The 12,202-nt window shown below is 38.9% G+C and overlaps 2 protein-coding genes across 3 annotated transcripts in view; one reads left to right on the top strand and one right to left on the bottom strand.

Annotated features, from left to right (window-relative positions):
* Nucleotides 1-12,202, bottom strand: part of LOC138808755 (5'-nucleotidase domain-containing protein 1) — a 107,131-nt gene that overhangs the window by 81,819 nt on the left and 13,110 nt on the right. The window lies entirely within an intron of this gene.
* Nucleotides 3,939-11,002, top strand: LOC138808760 (collagen alpha-1(X) chain). Its single transcript, XM_069994945.1, has 2 exons — nucleotides 3,939-4,092; nucleotides 8,908-11,002. The coding sequence occupies exons 1-2, from the start codon at nucleotides 3,939-3,941 to the stop codon at nucleotides 10,794-10,796; spliced, it is 2,043 nt and encodes a 680-aa protein (XP_069851046.1). The 3' UTR covers nucleotides 10,797-11,002.

Here is a 12,202-nt window from a genome sequence, read left to right as displayed (position 1 = left end):
TGAATTAACGTATGACCTAACGCTATACAAATGGATAGGCAAGCTTTACAACCTAGCTAGTAGAAGTGAGAAAACACCATTTTTTATATTAAAATTATGCAGGTTTCAAGAGTGTACTTCTGTGTTTCAAGTGGAATGGGTTTCTTTCATAAAGCCACAGACTAGTCACTTCTAACAGCTAACAAGTAAACACTGAGAAATAAAAATAGTTATAAATACACAATTGGGATGGGTGTGGCTAGCAAATATTCTGATTCTACAATCTGTTTTGGACAGGCCAATGCTTCTTATGTGACTAACAAAGCAAACACTCTTCAGATTCCGTGTGTTGGAAATAAAAGTCCACTATTTGCAAAAAGGGCTGAAAACCCCAGGTTTACCAATAAAGACACCACAGTTTCCAAAGCTAAAGAAGAATATACAATGACAAATATCCACATATATTTATGTATATCCAAAAGAAGGCATATAACCGCCAAGTATGTGTTTTTCTTTATTGCCTCTAAAGTACAAAATAGAGACAAATACCTTAGGCACATAAACAGTTTGTGTGTGTGTGTGTGTGTATGTGTGTGCTAGTACTGGGGCTTAAACTCAGTATCTGGGTGCTGTCTCTTCACTTTTTTTGCTCAAGGTTGGTGCCTTACTATTTGAACCACAGCTCTACTTCTGCTCTTTTGCTGGTTTATTGGAGATAAGGGATTTTCCTGCCTGGGCTGGCTTTGAACCTTGATCCTCAGATCTCAGCCTCCTGAGTAGCCAGGATTACAGGTATAAGCCCCTGATACCCAGTGGGAATAATCAAATTTTAAAGCCAGAAGAACTTTAGACATCACCTATTCCACATATTTTGTTGTTAGTATGGGAAAACAGTCATCTAGAAAAGGTTAAAAGTGAAAAGTTCTAAAAGAAGTTGGAATTGTGCCATAGTTGAACAAATGTTATGTACAGGTACAAAGTGCTAGGTGTGAAGCACATAGCACTAATCTTTTGAACAGTCAAAGGAATACTATTGAACAGGGTGTTGATTGTGTTCCTGTGTTTGGCAGGCATAATAAGCTTACATAGAAAAAATACTAAAATGAGCATTTCTAAAAATTCTAAAAATTCCTTTAACAAGCTCTTCAACTTCACACTAAAGAGCATCTATATTACAACACTTATTTTGTAAAATCATGTCCAAATGAAGCAAAAGCAAATGGAAGGTAGCTGCTTTTATTTACTTATCTTTTGTAGTTTCTTACTAATGTGATATAATTCATACTGTAATCACAAAAATTATTCCATGTATAACTTATAAATGGTGAAAGATACATATATATCATGTGTATCTGAGTATTATACAGACATATTACATTAGATGTGTATCTGACTATTATACAGACATATTACATAGACATTTATGACAATATACACATATGTGGGGAAGGGGAGAGGAAAAGACCACGCTTTATTTCATCCACTTGTCAAATTATTTAATTATTTAATTGCTGATCTATCATGAATCCATGTCCTGGGAGATATAGTATTGATATGACTCTTCACTATCTATGGAGCTCCTCAAACTTCATTTATCTTTCTAGCTGATTTTGACTTAGACCCAAAATTATGAAATTAAACACAGTGTAAAACTTCAGCCCTCAACTTCCTGCATTTATTAGGGTTTTTAAAAACTGATTATGAGTGCCCTGATGTTATAAATGAAACATCAACTACTGAAATCGAAAGTGATTATGTGTATTTTTGCCTTTGAGGGAAAATGCAATGTAAGTTGCTGGTATTTTTAAAAAGCTAAAAAGGAAAAGTGAACGAACACTTTTGTCTAAAATGAAATTTATATAAATAAATGTAATACAAGATTATTAGGTTAACGTTCTTTGCAAACTCTACTCCAACTCTACAGCTGAAATTAAAGCCAGAAAAGAAGCTATTTATTAAATTTAGTGTAATGTTATGAATAAAGAATCTAAGTCAAGCATTGGTGTCTCATACCTGTGACCCTAGCTACTCAGGAGGCTGAGATCTGGAGGATCTCAGAAAAGGCTAGTCAGGGGCTGGGAATGTGGCTTAGTGGTAAAGTGTTTACCTAGCATGTATGAAGCCCTGGGCTCGATTCCTATGTACCACATGAACAGCAAAGGGCAGATGTGGTGCTGTGGTCAAGTGGTTGAATGCTAGCCTTGAGCAAAAGAAACTCAGGGACAGTGCGCAGGCCCTGAATTCAAGCCCCAGGACTGGCAAGAAAGGAAAGAAAGAAAGAAAGAAAGAAAGAAAGAAAGAAAGAAAGAAAGAAAGGAAGGAAGGAAGGAAGGAAGGAAGGAAGGAAGGAAGGAAGGAAGGAAGGAAGGAAGGAAGAAAGAAAGGAAGGAAGGAAGGAAGGAAGGAAAGAAAGAAAAGAAAGAAAGAAAAGAAAGAAAGAAAGAAAGGAAGGAAGGAAGGAAGGAAGGAAGGAAGAAAGAAAGAAAGAAAGAAAGAAAGAAAGGAAGGAAGGAAGGAAGGAAAGAAAGAAAGAAAGGAAGGAAGGAAGGAAAGAAAGAAAGAAAGAAAGAAAGAAAGAAAGAAAGAAAGAAAGAAAGAAAGAAAGTGAGCGAGAGAAAGCAAGCAAGCAAGCAAGCCTGATCAGAAAAGTCTAGTAGACCCCATCTTCAAAGCAATCAGCAGAATGCTGGACTGGAGACATGGCTCAAGTGGTAGAACACCAGCCATGAGCAGGCAAGCCACCTGATGGAGACAGAGCATGAAGTCCTGGGTTTAAACCTCTGTACCAACATATACCCACATCTTCACTATGTTGTTTTTTTCTCTCAAGCTTTAAAATAAGCAATAACTGGGGTAAGCTAATTTCATAACACTGATGCATTAATAAAGAATTTAGATGATGGTTTAAATCCATATACCCTCAAAAAAGTATTTTCCCTATTTTTATATACTACCAAATATTTTCAACCAAACAAAACAGAATGTGCTTTTCAGAAACAAAAATAAAAAAGGAGGATTCATTATTTCATCATGAACCAACACTGGAGTAAGAAATTTTAAAATAAAATCACAGAAAAAGATGGTGTATGGTTAAACAACTATTAATATGTATTTAAGACAAAGAGTTGATTTTTCCATAAAAATAAAAACAAGGAAAAAGAGAACCTAACCTGATTTTGTTTGCCTGACCAATAGAACGTCCCACCATAATTAGTGCCTACCACCTCTGAGGGGAGGAGCTTAAACTAAGGGTAACCTCATACAGTCAGAGAAAAACAGTATAAATAATTCAGGGCAGCTCTGGAGGGGCATCTTCACTGCTCACCTGAGTAGAGGAGGCCAAAAAATTACTAGGACACCAACTTCAGAAGTCACAGCTCCCAGGTAAGTGCAGAGAGTGAGGGGTCATTAATGGATTTCCATACTAGCTTGCTTTCAAGAAAGTATCAACTATTTTAGAGTTTCTTCTTGTTGTTTTGCTTGCCTGTTGGTTTTTGTTTCTGATGCATGATTTTAAAAGAAATGTCTTTGTATTAAAATGCAGAGAAATATCTGTGTCCATTTACATGAGATAGCTAATGAAACCAGATTTTATAATTTCGTCCTAATCTGAATTTTAGTGTATTTTGAAACTGTAGGTATTTCAGGTTCTGTCAAAAATTCTGCATTACTAAATATAGATATCTAATGATGATTTCTGTTTGCATAGCCTTTTTTGTAAGTCATTTTATTTTTCCTTAATTACTTGAATTTGGCTTTCAAAAACAAGGCAAATATTCAAATGACTAAAAACAAATTCCTCATTAATTTATGGAATATGTTCAACATATAAAGCATCAGATTTTAAAAGTAATTAACTGCATGAAGAATTCATCTGTGCAACATTAGAAAAATGAAACAGGCCAATAACAAAAGATTACTGAAATTGTTCTTTTCTTTTCCAGAATCCATCTGAGAAAATGCTGCCACAGAGAGCCTTTCTGCTGCTCATGTTCTTGAACTTGGTTCATGGAAGGTTTTATGATGAGCGATACCAAACACCCACTGGCATAAAAGGCCCACCACCCAACACCAAGACCCAGTTTTTCATTCCCTATAGCATAAAGAGGAATGGTAAGCTGAATTCTATATTTTACTTTATTGACCAGCTGACTGGTGTTTTCTACAATCTTAATGGTGATCATGTTAGCAAAATGCTTTCACCTCTGGTCTTAATGTGTTTTCAAGTTCCTCAATTAGTCCAAATTCTCAAAACAATGATCTGTAGGAAAGTAAGTCTGTACAGGACCTACTTGAACACTAAATATAACAGAAAAATATATCTGGAGAATCTCAAGGATTCTTATGTATGGAGATTTTTTTCTCTCAAATGATGCTTTTGCACAAATGACTTGCTATAATCCATAAATAATACTTCAATGAGATTTAATTATACTTAGGATTTTAACAAAAATGTTTGTACAAAGAGAGTAGAAGGTTTAAATGCTTATTTAGACTTTTAATAAAAACCATTAAAAACCTGATGGCTTCCAATAAATCTAATAGTCCAGTAAGTATCAATTTTTAGATTAGATTCTTATAAAGTACAGGGATTAAATGTAGATTTAACTGTTATCTACTAGCTTTAAGACCACAAGTAAATTACTTTTCCCCTGTGTCTTGTTTCCTTATTTATAAAGCACAGAGTAGCTATCTTAAAGGGCTGCTGAGACCCTCAAATGGTCAAAGTCTGTCAAGTGTATGCTTAGCTATTATTACATTGAAAAATTACTAACTAGTTCCACTTCTACTCTATGGATATAATCCATGATAAATTTTATCTCTTCTTTAACCTATTTCTTATCTGTGTGGCTTTCTTACTTAAATAATATATATTAATAATATATAATGACATAATGTAAAATATATAAAATAATGCATATTAAGTAATATATGTATATATATATATACAGAGAGAGAGAAAGAGAGAGAGAGAGAGAGAGAGAGAGAGAGAGAGAGAGAGAGAGAGAGAGAGAGAGAGAGAGAGAGAGAGAGAGAGAGAGAAAGAGGGGGGGACACAGAGATTCTCCAAAAAGGGCAAACATATTTTCACTAATTCCATTTCAAAGCATCAGCTATATACTGCCTTTAAAATACCTACTGAATAAGATAATATCATTGTTGTCTCCAGATTTCATTTCTAAGTTTTCATTTTAGTTAGATATTTTGTCCTGCAAATACAGCTAAGGCCATTTGCCATAAACTTTAAGTAATATGATTCTGGGAACAAGTGCTTTCAAAGAACAAAACTTTAAGACTGTCCTTTAAAAAAAGAAAGACAAAAATGTAAAAATGTAAAATACATTTTCATGTATTTCATAAGTAGCTTAATATTTAAAAATAAGAGCACATCATATACTTGTGAGTGCCTCAAAATATGGATAAAAGAAAGACAAAAAGTAAGGAAAGATTTTTTTAAAAGATGGCTACTTTACTTGAAGCAACAAATGCAATTGAACTGTTATACAGTACTAGATTTGATACTCTCTGATCACAAATTCAGACTTACCAAGATCATACACAATAAAATGCATCATTTAGAAGGTTAACATTTACTGTTCATCATCCTGATTATTTTTGCAGGAAAATGAAAATATCTTATTAACAAACAAAAAGTTTAGAAGTTGTATTTTATAACATCTACATTTATTTCTTTGTAATAATGTAAAATAGGAACTCAAATACATTATCATTGATTGGTAGGCAGTAATGCACGATAACAGAAACAAAGCCATACTTTATACAAGTAAAACATGAAGCTGAGAAGAGAAATACAGAGTTCCTGTATAATTCCCAGTCATATCTGTGCAGCACGGGCTAAAGGAGAGTTCAGCCAAAGCATACAAGTATGCTGTAGCTGCTAGGCTGACACGGGTGCCATATCTGACACACCGGGGCACTAGTTCAGTTTGTGGATATTTAAGAAACTTCATAGTAGGTTTTTTCTTAAGGATAGTGACACCCTAATCTTACTCTTTCAGGGGTCAAACTGAAACAAGGGCTAATCCCCAAGGACTCAGCATAGTCAAATTCTTTCTTGCATTGAGAAGTTTAGGCCCCATTAGGGCAACATTCCAAGTTACTCCTGTCACTGGAGGTCTGGACTCAAGTGTCCAGTACAATCATTCTCAATAAGACTTGCTTTTCCTCTTTAACAGTATAACATTCCAGGTGAGACAATTATTTTAATTGGAACAAGACCCTGAGGTTCTGACATAGCCAACCCAGTTTACATTTTTAAAAAATGTGCTATCATAGTCCAAACCATCAAGAAATCCCTTGCTATTCATCTGTTCTATTTGCCATGTGTCAACATATATTTATACATGTAGATATACCGTGGATGTATACTCATGTCAATCAGTAAGGTATGTTTTAATATATAGAAACTTTTGTATAAATTAATTTTTCTTTTCCTCTTTCCTAATACTTTCATCTGAAAAATTCATGGGAAAACTGTACATATTTAAGGTTTGCAAACTGAAAATATGACTTCAATAACTGAAAACATAAACACATCTAAGTCTAAAACAAGTGTTTTCCTATTTTAAAAAATGTCTTAAGAATTTCTTTGGTGATTTGCATATAACAAGAGTTTTTCAACTCTCAGGAACATCTCTAGCTAAGAGAGTAACAGTCACTGTTAGCAACTTATAATTGTGAAACAATTATATGAGAGAACTTAAAATCTTAATACATTTGTATACCAACAACTAATAGTTAAAGGGAACTGTACTCAAAAATATTTTAAAAGACAATCTGTAACTCATTTCAGTTTGTTTGAAACAATTTTCTTTCAGTCTTCATTTATCATTTTAAGCCATGAAACATTTTAAGTCCATTTTTTTCAGAAAAGATATGGCTTAAAAATTATAGCTATTGGGCAAGGGTACAGGTCAGTGGTAAAACACTTAACTATTTTGTCTGAGGCTCTATTGTGCCCCTATCCCCCAAAAAGTCATAGTTATGTCATTTTCATGTGTTTTTGAGCAAATTATTGAACTACTATAATATCTACAATACCAAGATTATGATGGACCATTTTCCAACAAAGGCAGGTATACAAGGAACATTACTTTAATATTAATTCTGCAAGTAGACATTAAAAAATCACGTGTAAGTTTATTCTATGTAGATGTTTATGGTGACTGCTCTCAAAAGACTGGCATTAGTAATCCTTCTCTAGGGCATGTAACACTAACCCCTGCAATGCTGTGGCAGCCCATCTCTCAAAGAACACAGCAGTTCTTGGCAGCTTAAAGCACTGACATGGTACATCATCACTTTCCTGAGCCCCCAGCTCATCTTCAGCCGTCCCACCTGGAGCCCACGAGGACTTCCTCACACTGAATAAGGAAGTGACTGCTAGGTTTAACTTCAGTTTATCAGAAGGAATGTTCTAGCCAAAATGGACTGATAGACTTATGAAATAAAAAAATATTATTGCCATGTAGGTACACACTTTCATACTATTTTAAGTGCCTTGGCCATCGTGTCTAATTCTCTAATTTTTTGTTTCAATTTTAAGTTAATATAGAGATCTCTCAGTATATACGAAGGACAGAAAAGGCCAGTCTAAATCTAAGTTATTCAGTAAGGCATGGCAGAAGTAATTTATTTAATTCCATTTTCACTTCTATTTTATAGGACAGCTTTTGTAAGAGAATTTTTTTTTTGGGGGGGGGGGCGTCTGGTCGTGGGGCCTGAATTCTGGGCCTGGGCGCTGTCCCTCAGCTCTTCTGCTCAAAGCTAGCACTCTACCACTTGAGCCACAGCGCCACTTCCGGCTTTTTTCTTTTTGCTTATGTGGTGCTGAGGAATTGAACCCAGGGCCTCATGCATGCAAGGCAAGCGCTCTACCACTAAGCCACCTTCCCAGCCCCCTGTAAGGGAAAATTTTTTACAGTTAGTAAACAGTTTTTCATTTATTGCTCACTTTTATTTATAGCCTTTTCTTACCATTTCTAAGTAGGTGATTTTTTTCCTTTAAAAACTTCAATGCATACATTTTCTAGAGGAATTCTTCAATTCTAGTTTATTTTTATGTATCATTAGGATATGATGGAAGCATTATGGTAGTCATGGCTTTGTGAAACATTCATTATCTCCAGTAGTCTGTTTTCCAGTAGGCTGGTTGGGGTTTGAACTCAAACCTACATGCTTGCTAGGTAAGCACTCTATTGCTTGGGCCCACTCCATTTGGCTCTTGTTATTCTTTTTTTTTTTTTTTTTTTTTTTTTTTTGTCGGTCGTGGGGCTTGAACTCTGGGCCTGGGCGCTGTCCCTCAGCTCTTCAGCTCAAGGCGAGCGCTCTACCACTTGAGCTACAGCGCCACTTCCGGTTTTCTGGTGGTTTATTGGAGATAGGAGTCTCATGGTCTTTCTTGCCCGGGCTGGCTTTGAACCACGATCCTCAGATCTCAGCCTCCTGAGTAGCTAGGATTACAGGCGTGAGCCACCAGCGCCCGGCTGGCTCTTGTTATTCTTGAGATAGTATTTCACCTATCCAGGCTGGCCTGGAATACCCCTTAGTTTTACTTCCTACCCTAGCTGGGCTATCAGATATATAACACCACATTCAGCCCTTACTGTTGAGATGAGGTTATCCTGAACATTTTATCTGAAAGGACAGGTGTGAGCTACCATGTCCAGCTCTAGCAGTTTTTTAAACAAATAAGCAAAATATAAACTGAGTATCATTGGAACTTAATGAAGAGTATCATTGGAACTCAATGAAGAGTATCAATGGAACTCACTGAAGAATGTCTTCCTAATGTCTGGATCAAATGATAATGCAGTACTCTGTCTGGATCTATATTTTGAGAAACATCAGTTATCTTGAAGTTACTAACCATCCCTCTGTTGGCTGCTGTATTACTGTATCTTTTAGGTATACCAGTAAGAGGTGAGCAAGGTATTCCTGGCCCACCGGGCCCCGCTGGACCTCGAGGACACCCGGGTCCCTCTGGACCACCAGGAAAACCAGGCTATGGAAGTCCTGGACTCCAAGGAGAGCCGGGATTGCCGGGCCCACCAGGATTATCGGCCACTGGGAAACCAGGTTTGCCAGGGCTCCAAGGAAAGCCTGGAGAGAGAGGACCGTATGGACCAAAAGGAGATATTGGACCCGCTGGCTTACCAGGACCTCGGGGCCCACCAGGACCCCCTGGAATCCCCGGCCCAGCTGGAATTTCTGTGTCAGGAAAACCTGGACAACAGGGACCTACAGGCGCTCCAGGACCTAGGGGCTTTCCTGGGGAAAAGGGAGCAGCAGGAGCCCCTGGGCTGAACGGACAAAAAGGGGAAGCTGGATATGGCGCGCCTGGCCGCCCAGGGGAGAGGGGCCTTCCAGGCCCTCAGGGTCCCATGGGACCGCCTGGTCCTCCTGGCGTGGGAAAAAGAGGTGAGAATGGGTTTCCAGGACAGCCTGGCATCAAAGGTGATCGGGGTTTCCCAGGAGAAAGAGGAGCAAGCGGCCCACCAGGTCCACAAGGGCCTCCTGGGGAACGAGGACGGGAAGGCATTGGAAAGCCAGGCGCTGCTGGACTTCCGGGCCAGCCTGGGATTCCGGGGACAAAAGGCCACCCTGGGGTTCCAGGAAGTGATGGGCCTCCTGGGCCTCCTGGCTTTGGGAAGCCAGGTTTGCCTGGTATAAAAGGACCACGAGGACCTACTGGTCTCCCGGGGGGTCCAGGGGCCAAAGGGGAACAAGGGCCAGCAGGTCATCCAGGGGAGCCAGGGCTGAGTGGACCTCCTGGTAATATGGGTCCCCAAGGACCAAAGGGCATCCCAGGAAGCCATGGTCTCCCAGGCCCTAAAGGTGACATAGGGCCAGTTGGGCCTGCAGGACCCCCTGGGGCTAGAGGCTCAAGGGGTCCCCCTGGGTTAGATGGAAAACCAGGATACCCAGGAGAACCAGGGCTCAATGGTCCTAAGGGCAACCCAGGGTTACCAGGCCCAAAAGGTGACCCTGGAGTGGGAGGACCGCCTGGACTCCCAGGCCCTGCAGGTGCAGTGGGAGCTAAGGGGATACCTGGACACAATGGTGAAGCTGGTCCAAGAGGTACTCCTGGTATGCCAGGCACCAGGGGTCCCATTGGGCCCCCAGGTATTCCAGGATTCCCTGGATCTAAAGGTGATCCTGGAAACCCAGGTCCTCCTGGCCCAGCTGGCATAGCAACTAAAGGTCTGAATGGACCCACAGGGCCACCAGGGCCTCCAGGTCCAAGAGGCCACAATGGAGAGCCAGGTCTTCCCGGCCCCCCAGGCCCTCCAGGTCCTCCAGGCCAAGCAGTCCCGCCTGAGGGCTTTATAAAAGCAGGGCAAAGGCCCAGTCTTTCTGGGATGCCTCTTGTTAGTGCCAACCAAGGGGTAACTGGAATGCCTGTGTCGGCTTTCAGTGTTATTCTCTCCAAAGCTTACCCAGCCATCGGTGCTCCCATCCCATTTGATAAGATTTTATATAACAGGCAACAGCATTATGACCCAAGAACAGGAATCTTTACCTGCAGGATCCCAGGAATATACTATTTTTCCTATCACATTCATGTGAAAGGCACTCATGCTTGGATAGGCCTGTATAAGAATGGCACCCCGGTAATGTACACCTACGATGAGTATTCCAAAGGCTACCTGGATCAGGCTTCAGGCAGCGCCATCATGGATCTCACAGAAAATGACCAGGTGTGGCTCCAGCTGCCCAATGCTGAGTCAAATGGCCTATATTCGTCAGAGTATGTCCATTCCTCCTTCTCAGGATTCCTTGTGGCTCCCATGTAAGTGTACTCCCACAGAGCTGATCTAAACTCCTGCTTGGAAAAGTGTTCCCCAGCCCCATCCCTCCCACAAGATACATACGGAGGTAAGCTGAAAATAATGTGAGCAGTATTAATGTTCCCAAACACAGATTCTAAATTTCCAAACCAAAACACAATTTCCCCCATACAAATGAGCAGCAGTAACAAATCTTTAAAAGCCCTCATGAGTTTCTAGTCAGTAGTCCTAAGGCCTCTGAGGGTTTTCTGGGAACTTACTCAATATTGAAAAATGTTCACTATAAAAGCCCTGCTAGGTTAAAAGAAATGATCACAAACAGAAATAGGCTTTTAAGTAAGGTTAAGTTTGAGTTCAGAAACTCAGCATTCCCTCTTAAAATAAGCCTGCTTCTAAGGATTAATATGACAACTTCTTGGAAACATTCAGAAGGTATCACGTAACTTTATAGAACTTAAATACTTGAATTCTCAAATTTAAAAGACACTGTACACCCTAGGATATTTCTCATGGTGCATTAAGGCTTACTTGGCCCTTTTCATCAAGAGTGATTCAAATACATAGGTGCATATATACTTTCTGAACTTCTCACAAGAAGCCAAAATATTGTGCAAAAACTAGTCTGAAATGCAAGGTGCTTCAGTCATGAACCTTTTTAAGTCTGTCATTACAGAAAGTCTTTTGACATACCTGGTACAATTTGGAAAAGAGGTGTCTGACCTAGTCTTTATTTATTTAACACAAGTGTGCTTAATTTGATTTTAGTTCCTTACTGAATCTTGGAAATATAATTTCATGGGTTTATACAACATGATGTGTTATGTACCTTATGTCTCCTTGTCCAGTGAATTAGAATTAACATAGAGGGTTTCCGTATCTGACTAGAAATGAAAATACATTATTTATTTATGCTCTGTACTGTATTTTTATATTACTGTTTTAAATGTTTAAGCTGTGCATCACTTATTAAAGCATGAAATGTTTAATCTATTCATTATCAAGCAATAAAATAACATCAATCGCTTTGAATCTGCATTTTACTTGAAAGCAGTCATTTGCTATTCTCAATTGTATTTTTGAGGCTTTCCATTGTATAAATGATTGAAGTAGAAATGGTAAATTTGTGGGTATCTTTTACAGTGTCATGGGTATGTCTCTTTATTGAGAAAGGATGTGACACACACACCAGCACTCGGTGTAGACAGTGAAGAAGTACTCACAAAACCCCATGTAAACCAGGAGACAGAGGTAGGACTAATGAGTGGACATAAATAAATGAGAAAATCACCTCAAAGCACTGGTTTTCTATGGGAGGAAAAGCAGCAAGTGTCAGAGAATTATATACTTGGAACAAATATTCTGCAATTATTTATTGCCTAACCAATATTTGAGTCATAGTGTTTAAATTTATT

Source organism: Dipodomys merriami, unplaced genomic scaffold, assembly GCF_024711535.1.
Source record: "Dipodomys merriami isolate MVZ:Mamm:240054 unplaced genomic scaffold, mDipMer1.0.p SCAF_476, whole genome shotgun sequence".
NCBI classification, from domain to species: Eukaryota; Metazoa; Chordata; class Mammalia; order Rodentia; family Heteromyidae; genus Dipodomys; species Dipodomys merriami.
The sequence above is the reverse complement of the archived record's forward strand: the minus strand, read 5'-3'. Positions and strand labels throughout refer to the sequence as shown.